The sequence below is a fragment of the Leptopilina boulardi genome, unplaced genomic scaffold, assembly GCF_019393585.1.
Source record: "Leptopilina boulardi isolate dan_hultmark-lab unplaced genomic scaffold, ZJU_Lbou_2.1 LbouV2_316, whole genome shotgun sequence".
In the NCBI taxonomy this organism is placed as follows: Eukaryota; Metazoa; Arthropoda; class Insecta; order Hymenoptera; family Figitidae; genus Leptopilina; species Leptopilina boulardi.
Window position 1 is genome coordinate 1,724,531 of NW_026137881.1, and position 20,813 is coordinate 1,745,343.

Genomic DNA, 20,813 nt, shown 5'->3' on the forward strand with positions numbered 1-20,813 from the left:
CAAAATTAAAAAATTAAAATTAAATAAATAATAAAATATATTTTATTTCAATATGGAAATTTGCATAAAATAAAATTTAACTTTTAATTCTTAGGGTTGAAATGGAAGAAATAAAACAAGAAATTTTGTCCCTCTCATCGAAATATTCGTCAAAATGTGTCGAATCGGCAGCGCTTGAGGAAAAAGTTGGTACACTAACGAAACAATTGAATCAGGCGCAACAACACATTAAACAATTGGACGCGCGGAATAAACAACTTCGAGCACATTTGGTACTTGAAACAAATGACACGAGTTTCAATGAAACATTACAACTATTGAGAGGTAGAGAAAAGGAAATAACTGAACAAAGAGAGGAAATTCATCGATTGCAGCAACAGCTAAAGGTAAATAAAAGCATTTATTATTATTTTTTAAGTTTATTATTTTTACACCGTAGATGTGGTTAACAAAATGCATATTAATTCTTAACTCTGCTGCAATTGCATATTATGGTGTTTTTTTTTTGGGCTTCCACTGAGTTTTCATAGAATTGCACTCTGATAAACATAAAATATTTAATACAAAAAAAAATTTATTTGATTCAAATAATTGACTATTAACAAATAAATAATTTTTTTTATCAAATAAATTACTATTTGAGTCAATTGTATCAAATACAGAAATTATTATTGATTCAAATAGAATTTATTAAATTCAAATAATTATTTGATTTAGATAAATATTTATTTGATAACACTCATGTAATTGATTATTCGAATCAAAATAATTTTTTCAATGTAGATAATGTCAAATAATAATTAAATAATTTTTTTTTAGCTGTAAAAAAAAACCGAAAATGTTTATCAGAATTTATAAAAAATTAGAAATAATTGTAGTTTGCACATTGTAATTTTTTTATACACAGCAATTTTCAGTGTCTGTATACCTTGCTTTTATTTGCACTTGTTTTCAATTTTTTCCAACAAATTTTAATCGTGGACTTTTGAAATGCCATAAAATGCGACTGTAAATATCAATTTTTTTTTTTTTTCAACTGCAACTTTTATAATTAAATAATTTCCCATAGTATAGTCGCACTCTAATATTTTTCTCGATATATTTCACTAACAGCATGGGAACGGCTCTCATGAATCAACATCGAAATCATCGCCATTAAGCTACTTGCCATCAGTATATTCACCACAGAAAATGAAATCTAGTCAAGAGATAGTTCGTGCAAATAATGAAGAACAAAAAAAATTAAACAACGAACGTCAGAGTAATTCTCTATTATCAATTACAAGAAAATCATTATCGCCTGATAAATCATTTTCTTATAAAGTTGAGAGAATAAAATCCATTTCATTGCCATATAAAAATTGTAATCTTGTGAGGGCAAGTGGTGGCGGTAATGGTGATGGTAGTAGCTCTGGCGTCGTTTTGTCACAAGATATAAATGAGAGGGTGACACAAAAAAATCAAGAAAGAAATGGTCTCGCTACACCGCTCTGGGACAGTTTAAGAACGAGAAGTGGACTTCCTCATCAGTATCAAGGTACAGAAGAGAGATGAAGAACATTTTCGTTTACGACAAATTCTTGTGGTGGTGGTGACGATGATGATGATGATATTTCAATTATTTCCAAAAATCTTTTGACATTCTAATTTTTTTCATCTGCGAACACAAAACTGAAATCGTTTACAAAAATAATTCATTTTCTTTTAAAATTTATATTTCTTAAAATTACAAATTTATTTTGTTTTTTATTGTAACATTATTTTTATTTTTGACAATATTTTTAATATTAAAAAAAGTAAACGATTTCGATTCAATTTAAAAATTGTGTGCAATTAGTACAGCTCTTAATCGGTGGTATTGTGAATAATTTTTTTTTTTCTTTGCAAAGAAGGTGACTAACAAATTTGTTTTTTGAAAGACACTATGCCTGGGAAATAATTTTGATAATGTAATTTTTTGCCAATTGCGCTTTTTTTTACTAATTAACATAAGCAACTGCGCTTTTTGTACTAAACTATACGAATATTTTTAAACTTACAATTAGAAATTTTATAGAATATTTTAAAACAAACTAATCGTAGTTTTCATATTTATTTATATTGTTGGACAATTGGAAGTTTTACAAATTTTTGTTTAACTCAATTTTTATTTTATCAAATTAAAAATGAAATGAATTTTTAAAAAATTTGCAATAAATAATTTCTAAAAAAAATTGTTAAAATTTAAAAAATATATAATTTTTTAATTAATATAATTGAAAAATCTAATAATTTGAAAATACACGAAACTTTCGTAAAAGAAAGATTTCTTTGAAAAAAAGTAATTTATGATTTTACGCGAAAATAAAAAGTAGAAATTATTTACAAAAAATGATTATAAAATTTTTTATAAACTTTATGACAAATTCTCTTGGATAATAAAAATTTCAATTGATAAATTAAAAAAGTTAAACAAACATTTTGGATAAAAATCAATTGTCTACAATAATCACAGTTTGTATTTTGCCTTGAAATATAATAGGAAATTTTTTATTAGAGAAATCTATATAAAAATCTAAATAAATTTGAAAACTTACTTTTTTTTGATACTAACTTTGATAAAAAAAAAATTTTCTAATATCGAACGCTAAAAGTACTGATAAATTTTTTGAAACTTTATATATTACCGATTTGACTAATCTTAAATGAAAAAAAGTAGGTATTGAGACCAATATTTTAAAACTGCCTTTATTTAATTATAACGCTACTATTTTAAAACAAAAATGTAAGTTTCTAGCTTACTTTCTCGGGTGGAAAATAATAATTGATAAGTAAGTGACAGTAGATTATTATTATATATGATATATAATAAGGAATTTTTAATGTATGTAACTACATATATATATATATATTTACAAGTAGATTGAATTTTGTAAACGTTATATATTATAAAACGCAATTAAAAATTATAAAATTATATATACTATATTATAAAATGATGTATTTCAAAAATAAAAAGGTGGCACAACAACGATGCGAGTCAACAACACTAGCATCGAGTGGCAGGAGAACAAGCAAAATGAAAAGCAGCAACAACAACAACAACAACAATCGGAGACATACACCCTCCATTCCAACATTGGTAACACATCCCGCCTCAACACGGAACCCCCAGCTCTCGCCATTGCAGGTTTGTGTCATCAATTTTAGAATTTTTCATTTTTTTTGTTCTTTTCTTTATTTGTTTCTTACTTTTTTTTTATTTAAATGCTCATTTACCCGTAAAATGGGGTATAGTCGGCGATTATTACAAATTAATTTAAAAAATTTCTTTTTATCATTTCTAAGAAAAAAAAGTATTAAAGTTGTTTTTTATGTTTTTCTCATAGTTATTTAAGAAAAACTTTTAAAAAATCGCCGACTTTATCTCACTTTTTGGTAACTCTTCCAATATTTAATTATTTTTCTTTATTTTTATATTTTTTATATTTTTATATTATTCTTATATTTTTCTATTATTATTTTTTTTTTATTATTTTTATATTATTATTATTTATAATTTTTTAATTTTTATCTTCGAAAATTCAATTATTTGAAAGCATTTTTCTATTCAAAATTTTTAATGATCAATTTTTGTTTTTAATATTTCTAATAAATTGTTCATTAACAGAAATCATCAAAAATTTCAATTAAAAATCCCTTGAAGTTTAATTATTTTCAAAAATTTGAATTTTAAATCTTTGAAAATTTAATTAATTGCCCAATTATTTTTTAAAATGGTTATTTAATATTATTTGTTAAATATTTTCAATTCTGTAAAATTTAATTATTATCTGAAATTTAACAAAATCTTTTGAAATTCAATTATTTTTATAAATTTCTACTGTAACTCTTTCATAATTCGATGATTTTTAATATTTCTTTAAAAAAAAATGCTATTGCCTTTAAAAAAAAATATGATTTTTGAAGAGTCATTAACTCCGTAATATTTAATTGCAAAAGATTCGAAAATAAATTAATCGGTGTGTTTTTTTTTAATATATTCTAAATGATAATTGAAAGTTTTTTTAAACAAGAAAACAAATTGTGAAAATTGTTAAAGGTTTTTTTTTTTTTTTTTTGTATCGAACGATCTGTATATATTGATATAAAAAAAAACATTTAACATTTTTCACATTGATTTTTACACAAAAAAAAACAATTAAAGATCTTTGAATAAGAAGAAAAATTATTTATAAAAAAAAATTAATTTTTCGACATATTAGTAATTATAAATTTTATTTCACAGAGTTGATGAGGTCTCCTTCGCTGAGATGGACCGGCAGAAGTTGTCGTAGTCTGCCAACAACACCAACACCGAGCTATCATCATCACCATCATCACCATCATCATTCCCTCTACCCTCCACTCCCTGCAGTGGGTATGGTTGCTGAGAGGAAAAAACGTTTTGAGCTCTAAACAAATTTGCTAAGATCGATAAAGAACCTTTTTTTTTTTTTTTTGTTTTTGAAAAAAAGGGAGCAAAGAAATTTCAAGAAATTTTGCATTTTTCAAATTTTTTTCCGAATTATTTCAGAATTATAAATTTTGAATAATTGTTATCGCTATTATTTTTTTTCTTTTTTGTTGAAAAAAAAACAAAAATTTTCCAAGAAAAAGAAGAAGAAGAAGCAAAGAAACCTAAATTGGTGCTGATCAGGTTGTTAAAATTTTAATATTATTGAATTTTTTCCTATACATATATATTTCAAGTTAATTATTGACTTAATTAAAAAAAAAGTGTCAATAAATATGAATTTATTTACCATTGTTTTTTTCTCTAAATCTAGAAATTTTATTGTCAAAATAATGCGGCAATTGAATTATTAAAAAAAAAAAAAATTTACTTCCAGTTATTTTTTAAATTACATTTTAGCCGATTTCACTTATTATAATTTTTTCAATTATATTTTGCCGATAAAAAATTTCACTGATTTTGGATTTAGAGAACAAAATGGAAATAAAAGAAATAATAAATCAATGGAATTCAAGATAAATTTGTTATATTGTTAAGTTTGAATATTCATATTCGAAGAATATTGAAAATCAATATTATTTATCGCAGCCATTTTTGTCAGAATCTTATATATATTTGTATTGTTTTTTACAAAGTCTTCTCTTATTGGATATGTTTATATATTGTAAACATAATCTAATGGAAACTAGCGGCTTATTTTGTAATATATAATATATACAGAGAGAGAGAGAGAGAAACGATTGTCACGATAGAAGTTTTAATAAAACTTCGTTAGAATTTTGGGCAAAAAAAAAATGGAAATTATCACACAAAACCCAAGCAAAATACCAAACAGTGTGCAATCTTTACTTATTTTTTTCGGTACGTATAATTTTTTTTTTTTTTTTTTTGGGCATTATTTATATTATATAAATATATATATATATATACAATATATTATTGGCCTCTTCTTCACTGATGAAATTTTCGTAAATTTTTTTTTTTTTTAATTCCGTCAATTGTATGTACAATCATCAAGTAAAGAAGAGGCAGGAAACGAGTCATGTACACAAGTTTATTTCTGTCTGTAAAGTCTTCTTTTTTCTGTTTTATTATTTTTTTTTTTAATTATAATTTTATTAAATTATAATTTTTAATTATAATTTAATTATATTTGTACCACAAAACTTGTTTATATAAATGTGGAATATGATTTTTTTTAATTTTAAATGGGGGCTCTTTTTTTTAAGGATATTCTTAGAAAGTATGAGATTTTATTTTTAAGTCTCATTTCTTTTGTTAAAAAAAAAAAATACTATTATATTCTTGTTTTTGAATGGCACTATTGTTGTGTATAGATTGTGCACATTTGCTGTGTATCATTTTTTGAAATTTTTGTATTATTATATAATTTTTTTTCCATTTTTCATTATGTATATTTTTTTTCTTTATAAGATTTGTATTTAATCCATTTTGAATGTTAATAATGTATAGTTTATTATATTTTATTTAGATTAAGTATAAATAGCCCAAATTAACCCCCTTCCCCCTTATATTGAATAAATTGTTTATATATAAATAAGTAAATAAATATATTATATTATTGATATATTGTATTCTACATTATATATATATTATTGCGACTCGTTCCCAGTGGCGACTTTAAGAATCATTACTTATTATGTAGAGTAATTGCTCAGGATTGTTTAACGTTTATAATATATTATGATCATAATATTGCATTTGTATTATAATTTATAACACGTTTGAAATAAAATTCAGTAACCTTTTACGTTTATGGATTTTTTTTTAAATCTTTATTTCTAAAGATTTGTAATGCTCCGCGAGAAAAGGTACCTAAGCTTCCAAAAAATTTTAAGGTTATGTTTAGTGATAGTTCTACTTCAATAAAAAATTGATTTTTAATTAGACAAAAGCAAAAATAGATTTTATTGAATATTTTTCATGTAATAAAGACTTAAACATTAATGGTTTGTATAAATAATTGATCTTCTTTGTGTATTTTCATTTTAAAAATCAAAAACATAACCTAAATTTTTTTGAAGTTTAGGTATTATATATACTTTTTGTCGCGGAGAATTGTTACATTGTATAAATTTTTTACAAAATTAAACATCATTTTAGTGGTAAATTATAATTATAATAATTTAATTAATTTTAATAAATATTTTTTATTGCCTTTAAATAACGAGTTTTCTTATTTCAAAATTTTGAAAAAGGAAAAGTAAAATTTATACAATAAAATCGATTTAATTAAATTTCTTTAAATGGTACGCGATCTGAAGAAACAGATGTTAGAAGTAAATGAATTATAGGTTATGTTTACGACAGTTTTATATAGAAATAAAAGTTTATTTTTGTTTTTGTAAAAGTGAAATCAGTTTTTATTGAATATTTTCGATGTAATGAAGACCTAAATATCATTATAGTTTGCATTACGAGTTGAACGTCTTTATGTAGTTTCACTTAAAAATTTCAAAACATAACCAATAATATTTTTCTTCTAAAGTCCCTTTCTTCAGATCGCGTCACAAATAAAAATTATATTTTACAAATTTTTAATTCTTTATGAATGTAAATAATTAATTAATAATCATTATTATTATTATTATTATTAAACTTGTTAAATAAATTAAATAAAAATAATAATAATATACTATTAATAATAATAATACATAAATAGTAATTAAAATAAAAATTCACATATGGATTTCAAATTTTCCCGCTAATTGCTAATGGCGACACCAACGTAAAATTAGGGAATTAACAGTTCAACTTGATAAATTTGTTGTTTTCTTCTGGAGAGAAAAAAGTGTTTGAGATGCTATAAGAAAATTAACGAAATAAATAGCATAAAAAAAATGGGAGAATTTCGAAAAAAACTTAATTTGATTAAACGTCAATTAAATGGTGATAATATAGATTCTAATGTAAGTATAAAAAAAAGTATTAGATTAAATTGTTTGTGATATTTGTTCCCTGAAGAAAAATACACTGCTATTCCTCAGGAGGAATATATCATCATGTTTACTATAAATAGACAAATAAAATCAAAAATTGTGTAAAAACAAAAATATTCCATTATTTTTATAAGTTATATGGTATATAACTATTTTTTTTACAGTGTCAAGCAGATTTTTGTTTATTAAAATTGCTAAATGAAAGTGAAGATATATTTATTGAAAAACTTCTTGATTCTAATGTTATGAGAAATATTTTATTAGAAGCCATAAATTCTTCCAATCGAAAGTAAGAATATTTATTATTATTATTATTGTTTATTAATTTATTTCTATTTATTTAATATTTATAAATTTATTTACGTATTATTTTTATCATTTTTTATTATAATTTTAATTTTGTGCTATTTTATTTTCGTATTATAATTTTATTTTATTAGCTATTAAATTAGTATTATTTTAATTAATTTCAATTATAATAATTTTTAGATACGTTTTCGAATTTTTGAAAGTGATAATTGACAGAGGCATAATCATAAAAAAATACTTTATTGACAAAATTATAACATTTGTTAATATCGATGATTTAATAAATTCCAATAATGAAAATTCCACAATGGCTTTAAACATCTTTTATAAATTATTGTCGCAGTAAGATTTTTAGTATTTTGAAATTTTTTTTTTTAATTACGATTATTAAAAATACAATTTTTTTTTCAGACAACTTGATTTAAATAAAATACATGGTATAACATTAATTAAAAAACATGTGGCAAAATTATTAAATTTTGTTAATCACACAATTTTTGAATTGAATGATGATTCACTTATAGCGATGAAATTATTTAATTTTCTTCTTAAATATAGTGGAGAAAATTTACAGCAGAAAAATTTTTTAACAATTCAAAATCTTTATTTTCAAAGTGTTGATTATTTATTAAATATTATGGATCATTTCTATTTAGAGAGAATGAGAATTGCTTGTTGCATTTCAATTTCGATAGCTAAGTAATTATTATTATTATTATTTTATTTATTTAATTATTTATTTAGTAATATATTTTTGTGAACATTCACAATTTTTGAAAAATTTTATTTTAATTATTACCATAAAATGGGGTGAAGTCGGCGATTTTTTTTAAGTTTTTCTTTAAAAAAAACTGTGAGAAAAACATAAAAAAAACAACTTTAATATTTTGAATATATAAAGTTTTACTCCTCTTTAATATTATTACATAAAAAAATTTATTTATTCTTCAGAAAAATATTTATACGCTCTTTTATTGTCGTCGACTTTTTCCTGAATTGCGGGGTTCATATTTTTTTGGCAAAATTAAACAAATAATACTTTTTTCGTTCTAATTTAAAAAGAAACATTTCTTTTTCCACATTTTGTAGATTAGAAACAAGTGGAAAAGGAAAGTAATGTAATTTTGTTTAGTTTTTTTTTTTACTGTGGCCGAATTTTCCCCCGAATTCAATAATATTTGTAAATGAATGTTTTTTAAAATTCTCGTTTATTTTATGACAATTTATCTTTTTGGTAAATCATGCCAGGAATGTTTGAAATACCTTGTTCAATTGGATTTGTCATAAAAAAAAAATTTAAATAGAGCTCTAGAATCATGTTTTCAAAACTATTTAGTTAAAATGTAAAATGAACATTTGTATAAAAAATCACATATTACACTAAAATTATCCACTGAATATGAATGAAACAAATGCTAAAGTAATGTTTCACGTCCATACAAACCAAAGTAATCATAATTAAGGTTTTTTTTTCTTAGAAAATATAAAAAGTAATTTTTTAAATTAATTTGTAATAATCGACGTTTTTTCCCCTAACGCCGACTTTATCACATTTTACGGTATTTAATTATTTATTTACTAATATATTTTTGTGAACATTCAGGGTGGCGGCAAGTCAGGGAAAAACTGGAAATCAGGGAAAAGTCAGGGAGAAGTCATGGAATTTTTAAAAATTCTTTAAAAGTCAGGGAATTTTGATTACAAGAAACCACAAATTAAAATAATTTGATACATAAATGTCAATTCAGTTTTTTTTTATTTAGAAGTTTTTATGATATAGCTCATTATAATAGTGCCGTCAGATTTTTTATTTTTTAAAATATTTACTTTTTTTTATAATGAAAGTTTTAAATATAATAAAATTTTGTTATTAAACAATTTTTAATTATCTTATCTTTTCCTTTATGAATAAAATTGTTACTTAAAAAGCATTATAAAAATTTCAATCAGCAATGCAGAATATTAAATAATTTAAAAGTTTTTTTAATCAGGGAAAATAAAAAATTAGTCAGGGAAAAGTTAGGGAATTTTGAAAATAAAATTTTTCTGCCACCCTGGAACATTCACAATTTTTGAAAAATTTTTATTTTAATTATTACACATATTTTATTTATTTTTATTTAAATAAAATGTTTTGTTTTAGTTGTGAAATAAACGAGGAACAATTTAAACGGAAAATTTCCTATAAAATTAAACAAATTGCAATGAAAAATATTGTTCCTGTATTAAAAGTAAGAAATTTTAATGAACTCATTTTTATTAATTACTAATTTTTGTCTATTTCAAATTTGTTAAAAATTCAAAAACTCTTTTTCTATCACAGAATGCAGAAATTGATATTGAATATGCAGATGATTTCATTGATTTTTTGGAATTAGCAATAAATTCAAAATTCCACGATAATTATGAATTGTGTTTGAAACTCGTGAAACATTATTATTTAAAATTTTTACTTAATTATTTATCCGCTTTCAATGAAGACAGGTAAAAAAAAATAATTTAAGTTTTTTAAAAACATGAATTATTTATTATTTAATTTGAATAATAAATTTATATTAAATAAAAAATTAATTTATATTGAATATTAACATTTTGCTATTAAACATTTTAATTTAGTATAACATTTTTTTTGCTCTTATTTTTCATTTAGATTGGATTTTAGAAGAAAAGTGTGTAAATTGATTTCTACAATAATAGTCACACTCAGAAATTATTTTCAATTTCCCATGAGTGATTGGAATTATAATGTAGTGACTTTTCAAAATTTTCTCTTCACTGGATTAGAAAAATTGTCACATAATTCATCAAAGTGGAAGGAAAATTTAAAAATATCCAATGAAAATTTCAGTTCATTACTAATTGTACTTTATTGTCACTTTATGGTTACAGAAGAGTAATTTTTTTTCTCCTCTTAACTTTTCAATAATTGAAATTAATATTTTAATTCCGCAATGTAGAAAAATTAATAATATAAAATTCTTTTTAATTGCATTTAATTAATAAAAAAAAATTTTTAATTAAAAAAAACTTTGTTATTTACAAGATTTTAAATTGAATTTTCTACTTTGCGAAATTAAGGTTCAGTATACATATATATATATTTTTTTTTGATTAAAAATAATTTTTTTCGTTACAGGCAATATATTTTTACGAGGAAGGCATTAACTGTAAATTTAATGAACCTCGATGTGAGCTGTACAAAACGAATTTTTCTAAAAGTTCTTTGGCTATTATACGCGGTATAAAACTACTTCAATTATTTTCTAATTTTAGAAAATAATTTTAGTCTAATAAATCTAAATTTTCATATTTAAAGAACAAAATTTTCAAATAAAATTAAATTGCATTATTTTTTTTTAAGGTTTCTCCAATTACTGGTCCATTTTTAGAATTTTTGCAAGCTACAAAAAAATTCACATCTATTTTAGAAAAACAAGACAGTATAGAAATTTATTACACGCATCATAAAAGTCTTCTTTTTTTTATGATGAAAAATAATGCAATTTCTGATGAAATGCAAGTGCAAATAATACGTTTGTGGATTGATCAAAGTAAAAATGATGAAGAATTAAAATTACTCATAAAACAATGCATTGATCAAGGTTATAGTGATTTGAAAATCGTTAAAATTTTCATGGTGAGATTTTGCATTTTATATTTTTTATTAATAATTTAATATATATCTATTTTTATGCTTAATAATAATTTTTTTTATTAGCCATTTTTTTTTAATACTTTACTTTTAGAAAATATTTTTATTTTTTATGTTCAGGATTTAATTCATGGAAATTCTATGAAAACTGTTAATAATACGACAATAGTATTTTCAATTTTATTAAAAAGTAGAAATATGCCTGTTGAAGTTGAAGAATTTTTTTTAAAAACTTTAACAGATGATCTTAATAAGCACACTTTGACTTTTGACAATAGTAAGTTTTACTTTTTTTCTATTTTGTTTTATTTTAAAAAGGTTGGTGAAAATTTAATACAGGCCTTGGATTATACGACTTTTTCTGATTTTTTTTTTTTTTTTTTTTTTGATAACATGATTTTTTTTGACTTTTTTTTTACAATTTTTTTAAAAAAATGTAACAAATTTTTAACTAAAATTCCTCTCTAAATTAATTATTTTCAATACTTTTTTTATTAAATTCTTCACAAATTCAATTATGTATCTTAAAGTATTTTTCAATTAAAAATTTTATGAAATTCAACAATTGTTTAAAATTAGCAAATAAAATTACCAAAAATTTTTAATTCAAAATCATTTGAAATTCAATAATTTGCAAAAATTTCAATTTAAATCCCTCTAAAATTTAATTATTTCTAAAATTTTTTATCTTTAAACTTTTTATAATTTAATAATTTCAACTCAAACTCCTTCCAAATACAATTATTATTTTTAATGATTGAAAATTTTTAATTTTGAAAATTTATCTTAGTTCGATTCTGAAATATTTAAAATAAATTTTCTTGATAATATTCTTATAGAATTATTCTTATTAAGAAATTAATAAAAAATTTTTGTGCCTTAAAGTTGATTCAAGGCCTGTTTAATATTTTGGTTTTTTTTTTTATTGATATTTTTTGTGACTTTTTTTAAATTGAATTTTCAGGTAAATGCTTAGTAATTTTGTGCGAATTAGCCTTTAGATTACCTTTTGTGTCATCACTCTCCAATGATATTGTTAATAATTGTGCGATGAGTTTGAGAAACTTTACAGTAAACGATAATATTGAATTGTATTTAAAAGTATTAGTTCTCTCGATGTGTTTCACTTTACTTACCAATTCTTATCTAACAAAGAATTACATGGGTAATTATTATTTTAATTTCAATTATTTATTAGGGGTTTTCTTTTTATTTTATTTTTGAAATATACTAAAATAATTTCAATTTTTTTTTGTCAATAGCTGCAAAATTTTTTTTGAAAAACGATGAATTTTTCAAAGTTGTTTTCGATTATGGTTTCAACACGGAGAAGAGTGCATTAATTATAATGAGCATTTGTATTTTAACTCGTTTACTTTTATGTCAACATACATTAGAAATTCAGGTAAAAATATATAAATATAAAATCTTTAGACTAGTCTTAATTGATAAGTTTTTCTATTTCTAAAATGTAATTAATTTGTTTTTATTAATTATTATTTTTAAATTTCAAAAAATTTTACTTTGATTAATTTATTCGAGGTATTTTTTTGTTTTGGAAAAAATTATCCTCTAAATTTAAAATAATATTATTAATATTTTATTTTCACAATTTTCAGTGTAAAACAATGTCACAATTAAAATTTAAGGACCTTAAAAATGTTTATGATAAAATAGAAAAACATCCAAATCACTATAGGCGATTTATTTTTATAAGATTTCTAAAGGAATTATTCTTAAATAATTTACTTGAATATCCATTAATTGAATTGTGCAGAAAAAATGAAACTTCAGATTTCGATAATATTCTTCGTATTTATAATATGGTCCACATTAATTATATTGAGGTAAATTATCATTTTTTTTTATTATTTACAAATAATTATTAATTATTTAAAATATTATTAATAATAATGTAGTACTATTAATCGTATTTTTGAAAAATTAATATTTTTTTTGTTTTTTAAATTTTAATAAAAAAATTGATGATTTTTTTTTTCTATTTATATAGATTGAAGCTGAAGATCAAGATGAAATCTATGAATGTCTTTCGGCAATTTTTCATTATTGTTTCTATAAAAATTTTAATATATGTCCATTACTCATGTGTTCTGAAACACCAGTGATTTTTAAACGGACAATTAACAGAATACAAAATATGGAGAAAATAAATTATTATTATACATTTTTTGCTTTTGCCCTAACATGGTTGAGGCACGTGCAATGGGCTACAATAATTAATAACAAACAGTTTAAATTGAATTCTGACGCAAATGCATTGATACCATTTCTAATTGAATTGCAGAAAATAATTAATTGTTAATTATTTTATTTAAATGCAAATTTTTTTTTTTATCTATAGTATATGTGTTACATGTAAAAAAATGTATAATTCATGTATATTAATGTAAGTATTGTGCTACATAATTATTAAATGTCTATATTTATATGAATAACTTTTTTCTTCTTTAAAAAAAATTGAAATGCTTGATTATTATTATGCCTATATGATCTCAAAAGATTTTAAATTTTCGCGCCAGTCGATAGTAGCGCCATCTATACAGACAACTTTTACATTTTTGTTTTGGTTCTGAAAACCGCAACCGCCAAACCGGCATCAGTGAAGAAGAAAATCAAAGAAAATAATATCAATGAAATAAAAGATAAAAAAAAAAAATGAGAGAATTTCAAGAGAAAATTGATTTTATTAAACGTCAGTTTAGAAGTGCTGATTCAAATTCAAATGTAAGTATTCCTATAATATTGAATTTTTTGTTTGTTTTAAACATAACCTCAAACATTTCAAAAAAGAAATGTTGAATACCTTCCAAGGATTGAATTTTTATTTCAGCAGAATGTTAATTTTCGAAGGAGTTATAATTATACTCTAATAATTGGTAAATTAGTTGATAGGTAATAATAATTTTATTTTTGCAACACTAACCTATAAAGTTGAATTTTACTTATACGAAAAACTGGTGTGTAAAGTGTTTCTCTTTTTATAACAAGTATTTTTATAATCTATATAAGTTTTGGAAAAATAATAAAATTAACACAAATGTTTATATTTTAATTTATATGTTTATTTCTTTTCTTTTTTTTAATTTACAGTGCGAAGCTAGTTTTTGTTTATTAAAAACGCTTTATGAAAATGATGACAAATTTATGGAAGAATTTCTTGAATCTAATGTCATGATAAATATTTTAGAAGCCATGAATTCTTTGAATCAAAAGTAAGAGTATTTAATATTATTTTTTAATTATAAAATTGTCCCGTAAAATGGGATAAAGTCGGCGTTAGGGGAATAGTCGGCGATTATTACAAATTAACAGGGTGTCTAACGGTTAACGAAGCTGAAGTACGCAACACGTTTATGATAAACGATTTTTAAAGAAATAATTTTTAAAAATAAAAAATTCTCAAATTTTTTTTGCTTAAAAAAGATTTTTTTATAATTTGTTGATTAATGAAAACTACAAGAAATATTATTTAGGCGAAAAAATTATAGAATTTTTCATTTTAAAAAATTATTTCTTTAAAAAATCGTTTATCATAAACGTTGCGTACTTCAGCTTCGTAACGGTCAGGGAAAAGTGAGGGAATTTTTTTTAACTTTTCTGGAATTTTTATGAATATAAATTAAAATAACTATTAGTTTCAAAATTTATATATTTCCACTTGTTTCTAATCTATAAAATGTATGGAAAAAGAAATGTTCCTTCCCAAATTAGAACGAAAAAAGTATTATTTTTGTATAATAAAATCGTCGACTTTACCCCATTTTGTCTTTATTTTTATTATTGATTATTTTTTATAATCAAGTTTTGAAAATTATTTATTAACTGTATGTAATATAACATTCATTACAATTTTATTATGTAATATAATGAATATTATAATTTATTTTAAAAATATTTATTTATTTATTCGCAGAACAAGGGGAAAAAAATGTAAATATTATTATAATTTATTTTTAGATATATTCTGGAATCGTTGGAATTGATAATACGAAGAGGATTAGCTATAAAAAATTATTTTATTGACAAAACTCTAACATTTGTTAAAATATCAGATTTAATCAATTCCAAAGAAGAAGCAACAGTGACTCTAAATATTTTCTTCACATTATTGTCACAGTATTTATTTAATATTTATTTTACGATTTTAAAAATAATTTTGTTTTTCCTATTTTATTCATTTTTTTTTAATGAATGAAAATTTTTCTTTTTTTCAGAGAACTTGAATTAAACAAAAAGAATGGTATTTTATTAATTGAAAAACATGCGGCAAAATTATTAAATTTTCTCAATCAAACAACTTTTGAATTGAGTTCTCTGCTCACTGCAGCGAAATTATTTAATTTTGTCATTAAATATAGTGATTTAAATTTTCAACAGACATATTTTTCCTTAATAGAGAAAATTTATTTTCAAGTTATGGATTATTTATTAAAATTTAAAGATGATTCTTATTTTGAAAGAATAAGAACTGCTTGTTGTGTATCATTTTCAATTGCTAAGTATGTATTTTTTTTTCTTTTATTCTAATATTATAATTATAACGTCCTACTAATTAATATTAATAATTAATTTCTATTTATTAATTAATAATATTTTTAAATATTTCTTTTAAAAATTTTTTGTAAATTTTTAGTGTTTGTTGTAAAATCGATGTAATCGAGGAACAAGTTGAAAAGAAAATTTTCAATATAATTAAACAAACTGCAATGAAAAATGTTGTTCCTATGTTACATGTATGTATAATAAAATTGAAACAATTTTTAATATTACAATATAAAACGTTAAAATTAATTTATTACAGAGTGCAGAAATTAATATTACGTCGGCTGAAGATTTTATTGACTTTTTGGAATTGTCAATAAGTTCGAAATTTTATGATAATTTTCAACTATGTTTTAAACTTGTTGAAAATAATTATTTAAAATATTTTTTAAATCTATCCATCTTCGATTCTGAGAAGTAAAATGAAATCTTGAATATTTTTGAAAAAAAAAAATTTTTAAATTAATATTTTTTTTTTTTTTATAGGCTCGATTTTAGAAAGAAAGTTTGTCGATTGATGTCTAAAATAATAGTGTCACTTGAAAATTTTTTTCAATTTTCTTTAAATGATTGGGAAAATGGTTCATTGACATTTCAAAATTATCTCTCCTTTGGTTTTGAACAATTGCCACGAGATTTGAAAAAGTGGGAAGAAAATTTGAAAATTCCAAACGAAAAATCAAATTCTTTGCTGGTTTTGTTTTATTGTCACTTTCTCGTTACAGAAGAGTAATTTTTCTTTTTATTTAACGAATTTTTATCAAATTTTTAAATTTCGAAATATTTAAAAATTTCCTTTTTTTACAATATTTATGAAAATGAATATAAATAATATTTATAATAGAATTTAATATTACTTTTTCTTAATAGGAAATATATTTTTACGAAAACAGCAATAAATTTACATTTAATGAATCTCGATGTGAGCTGTACAAAACGAATTTTTCTCAAAGTTCTACTACTATTATATGCGGTATAAAACTATTTCAAATTATTTTCTATTTTTCAAATTATTTTTATTCAAATCTGTTATATATTTAATTTTTTTTTATGTTTTCAAGGTTTCTCCAGTTACTGGTATATTTTCAGAGTTTTCACAATCTACAAAAACATTGACAACTATTTTTGAAAAATTTGAAAACATTGATTACACGCATCATAAAAGTTTCTTTCTTTTCACAATGAAAAATATTTTAATTTCCGATGAAATGCGAGTGCAAATTATTCGTCTTTGGATTGATCAAAGTAAAAGTGTTGAAGAATTTAATTTATTCATTGAACAATGTCTTGATCAAGGTTATAATGATTTGAAAATTGTGAAAATTTTAATGGTAAGATATTCGAATTTACATTTACAATTTGTAACTAATATTATATAATTTTTCAGTAATTTTTAATTACATTTTAAAATTGTTTTTCTATTTTATTTATTTATTTTTTTTTTTTTGACAAAGTTAATGATTTTTCTATTTAGGATGTGATTCATGGAAATTCAATGAAAAATATTGATAATGCTGGAAAAGTATTTGCAGCTTTATTAGAATTTGGCAGAAAAATGCCCATTGAAGTTGTTGAATATGTTTTAAATATTCTAACACAAGATCTTATAAATTACACATCAGACAATAGTAATTACTGTTTTATTTTTTTTATTTCGTTTAATTTTATAAAATTATTTTTGTTATTTATTTTAAAAAAATTTTATTCTTCGTCCGTTTTTAATAAATGAAAAATTGTTTTCAGGTAAAATTTTAGAAGTTGTAATTATGATAGCCGGTAATTTATCATTGAATTTATCACTCTCGGCTCAAATTGTAAATAAATGTGCAAAAAGTTTGATAGACGTTACAGTAAAAAAAGAGATAAATTTGAATTTAAAAAAATTACTTCTATCGATGAGTGTCTTTATAATGCAACAGTCTCTCGATGCAACAAATTTTAAAGGTATAATATTGAAAAATAGTTTTTTTTTCAATATTTCATTAAAAATTAAATAATTTTTTTGTTATTAATGAAAAGTTTCAAAATTTCTGTAATTCAAAAAGAAAAATATTTGTAAAAATCAAAAATTATTTATATTATTTTATTTTAAACATTTTAATTATGATACATTATTAAATTATTTGAATTTTTTCAACAGCTGCAAAAACTTTTTTGAAAAACAATGATTTTTTAAAACTAGTTTTAAATGACAGTTTCAATTCGTCAAATAGTACAATAATCCAGGTAAATTTCTGGATTTTAACAGGTTTACTTTTATTTCAAGAACAATTACAAATCCAGGTAAAAATAGATTTAAAAAAAAAATATGTTTTTTTCAATAATTATAAATTTTATTTTTAATATTTCAGTGTGAAACAATGGCTGAGGTAAAATTAAAAGATTTAAAAAATATTTATGAAAAAACAAAACAAAAAAATCAGTCACAATTTTATTTTGTCACATTCATCAAACAATTATTATTAAATAATCAACTTGAATCGCCTTTAATTCAATTGTACAAAAAAAATGATGTCTTGCATTTGAAAAATATTTTCTACATTTATCATATGATTCATGATATTTCTTATAAGGTAAAAATTATAATTTTTATTATTTATTTAATTAATTTTTTATTTAAAAAATTTTTTTTTCTAGATTTCCATTTTTAGAAATTTATTTTTAATTATTATTTAGCCAATTTAAAAAAAAGAATTCATATTTTTTCTTTTTTTTTTACAAAGATTTGAAAAAAATTATTGTCTAATTTTCCAGACTGATGTTGATGGTCAAAAAAAAATCTATGAATGTCTCTCAACAATTCTTTACTATTGTTTTTTTCAAAAAATAAATTTAAGTCCATTTTTGAAGTGTCCTGCAACATTTTTTGTTTTTAAAAGAGCAATCAATAGAATTTCTAATTTATTAGAGGCGAATTATAATTTTCAAGATTTTGCAATAACATGGCTGAGACACATTCAATGGGCCAGAAGAAATGAACAATTGATATTGAATTCTGACATTAAACAATCGATAGCTCTTCTTTCTGAACTTCGATCAATATTATTAAATATAAAAAGAAAAGATAGTTTAATAGAAGATTTCTGTTCAGTTGTAAGTTTATTTTTTTTTATGAATTTATTTACTTTTTTTTAATTTAATTTATTTACAAAAAATGTTGTAGAAAATTTATAATTGTTAATTTTTCTTTTTTTCAGGTAGACAATTATTTAACTTTATATGATTATTAATTCAAGGTATGTAATATTTATTTTGTTTCACAGTTTTAAACAAAAAGGAAATTTATTTAATGAAGGTAATCTATAAAATGATTTTATAGAAATTAAAAATAATTTATTAAAATGTATTAGTTACTAAATTATTTAAAAATTTTATTATACGATATATTTTATTATTATTAAACAATTTTTGTATTTATTTTTCAATATATTTTTAATTAGTATTTAATTTTTATGCAAAAAAAAACGAATTATTAAATTTACGAATTTGTATTATGATAAAAAAATGTGTATATCTAAAACAAAATTTTAACAAGTATAAATTAATTAATTATTAACAAAATTAAAAATTTTGTATTGAAGAAAAATTACAAAAATAATAATGCGTAAAATATTTCGCAAAATAAAAAATGGCAAATAATAATTATTGCCTACCCTAAATTTTTTTTTCTTATTTTTGCGCTGTTAAAATACATCAGTATTTTATATTTAGTCAAGATAGAAAAAAAGAGAAAAAAAAATTGTTTAAGGGGTTAGGGGTAGTCAGAGGCACGAAAAAATGAGAATTTTCAGTATTTTTTTTTTGCTATTAAATAATTTTATTTTACAAAAGTAGTAATATGGTATTATTAAACAATGTTTTGACTTGAAGTCACGAAAATTTCAAAAAAAAAAAATTTTTATTTCCGAAGTTACAGCTGTTTGTGTTAACCCAGTTCCAAAAAAAGGTCCTTGCGGTGACAATCATAAGTCCTTGGAGATTAATCAGAAATCAATCGGATAAAAAAAATTAGTTTTATAAATAAATAATCCTGGGCCTGATCGAAGGATTTTTTTTTTTCAAAAATTAACAAAATGGCGGCCTCAGGAAATTTTTGTCTAGATTTTTGGGAAAAAATCAACAGTTAATTGGTCTTAAAAAATCGAAATTTTTCAAAAAAAAAAAAATCCTTCGATCAGGCCCGAGTTTATTATGTATTCTAAAAGCTGTATAAATTTCATTAAAATCGACTGAGCGGTTTTCGAGTTATAGTTGTCACCAGTTCAAAAAACATAGTTTTGAGAAAAACGCGTTTAGTTTCACACTAGATTTACGTACAAAAAAACGAATTATTAAATTACTTACACCGAGTCATCTATTCCTGGGCCATATTAATTTAGGTACTACTACATATACCCAAGTCTGAGTTCATCGATGACAATAGAACCCTAAAAGCCGATTTCTTGCAGCTGACACTAGCTGCAAGCGCTCCCGAACGCTTTCAAAGGCCCGAGCTCTCTTTGTTATTTGTCGAATAACTTAAAAACGAATTATCGGATTAACTTGAAATTTTCAGAGATTATTTTTAAGATATTTTACTTAACGAAAATGCAAAAAAAAAAAATTTGATTTTTTGAAAATTCTGACTACCCCTAACCCCTTAACTCTTTTCTGATTTCTTTTTATTTGAAATTTCAAATAATTTAAAATTTCCCGCTCTATCAATGTAGCGCCACCTAGTTACCGGCGTTACGTATTATTTACAAGTTACTCCAAGTCCTTCAAATTTTGTTTTGATCTAATTCCAAGAAATACGGTTATCGGGAAAAAAAAGATCTTTCTTCTATATATTACG

At 21.8% G+C, this 20,813-nt stretch overlaps 3 protein-coding genes across 7 annotated transcripts in view; all 3 read left to right on the forward strand.

Annotated features, from left to right (window-relative positions):
- LOC127284015 (protein outspread) overlaps positions 1–6,266 on the forward strand; it is a 336,175-nt gene extending 329,909 nt beyond the window's left edge. The window contains exons 14-17 of one of the 2 annotated variants that reach the window (XM_051309278.1): positions 95–386; positions 1,114–1,537; positions 2,999–3,169; positions 4,268–6,266. In XM_051309278.1, coding sequence (XP_051165235.1) covers positions 95–386; positions 1,114–1,537; positions 2,999–3,169; positions 4,268–4,437 — 1,057 coding nt within the window. In that variant the 3' untranslated portion in view covers positions 4,438–6,266. The remainder of the gene's footprint in view (positions 1–94; positions 387–1,113; positions 1,538–2,998; positions 3,170–4,267) is intronic. The other variant, XM_051309279.1, reaches the window with a different exon arrangement.
- Positions 6,267–7,265: 999 nt separating this feature from the next.
- LOC127283948 (uncharacterized) lies at positions 7,266–13,872 on the forward strand. Its single transcript, XM_051309141.1, has 14 exons — positions 7,266–7,425; positions 7,620–7,744; positions 7,945–8,106; positions 8,176–8,463; positions 9,908–9,995; positions 10,088–10,248; positions 10,415–10,657; positions 10,901–11,003; positions 11,126–11,401; positions 11,537–11,693; positions 12,381–12,581; positions 12,679–12,821; positions 13,036–13,263; positions 13,428–13,872. Exons 1-14 carry the CDS (start codon positions 7,357–7,359, stop codon positions 13,737–13,739), a joined length of 2,556 nt encoding a protein of 851 aa, XP_051165098.1. The 5' UTR covers positions 7,266–7,356; the 3' UTR covers positions 13,740–13,872.
- A 115-nt stretch (positions 13,873–13,987) lies between these two features.
- LOC127283947 (uncharacterized) lies at positions 13,988–20,790 on the forward strand. 4 transcript variants are annotated; one of them, XM_051309138.1, is made up of 16 exons: positions 13,988–14,161; positions 14,528–14,649; positions 15,395–15,553; positions 15,652–15,936; positions 16,071–16,170; positions 16,239–16,396; positions 16,466–16,708; positions 16,850–16,952; positions 17,041–17,310; positions 17,454–17,607; positions 17,723–17,923; positions 18,120–18,262; positions 18,331–18,552; positions 18,734–19,072; positions 19,177–19,215; positions 20,689–20,790. In XM_051309138.1, exons 1-15 carry the CDS (start codon positions 14,093–14,095, stop codon positions 19,207–19,209), a joined length of 2,601 nt encoding a protein of 866 aa, XP_051165095.1. In that variant the 5' UTR covers positions 13,988–14,092; the 3' UTR covers positions 19,210–19,215; positions 20,689–20,790. The 4 variants fall into 4 exon arrangements, with proteins under 4 accessions (XP_051165095.1, XP_051165093.1, XP_051165096.1 ...); XM_051309136.1 differs by lacking the exon at positions 20,689–20,790 and having other exon boundaries at positions 19,177–19,325; XM_051309139.1 differs by lacking the exon at positions 20,689–20,790 and having other exon boundaries at positions 18,120–18,205; positions 19,177–19,325.
- Positions 20,791–20,813: the final 23 nt, after the last annotated feature.

Excerpts from the sequence above, each read along its gene's own strand:
- LOC127283948 (XM_051309141.1), top strand. The coding sequence starts at position 7,357 with ATGGGAGAATTTCGAAAAAAACTTAATTTGATTAAACGTCAATTAAAT. Across the intron at positions 10,249-10,414 it reads TCCGCTTTCAATGAAGACAG|ATTGGATTTTAGAAGAAAAG; the intron begins GTAAAAAAAAAT and ends TTTTTCATTTAG. Across the intron at positions 12,822-13,035 it reads AACATACATTAGAAATTCAG|TGTAAAACAATGTCACAATT; the intron begins GTAAAAATATAT and ends CACAATTTTCAG.
- LOC127283947 (XM_051309138.1), top strand. The coding sequence starts at position 14,093 with ATGAGAGAATTTCAAGAGAAAATTGATTTTATTAAACGTCAGTTTAGA. Across the intron at positions 14,162-14,527 it reads GTGCTGATTCAAATTCAAAT|TGCGAAGCTAGTTTTTGTTT; the intron begins GTAAGTATTCCT and ends TTTAATTTACAG. Across the intron at positions 17,311-17,453 it reads AAATTGTGAAAATTTTAATG|GATGTGATTCATGGAAATTC; the intron begins GTAAGATATTCG and ends TTTTCTATTTAG.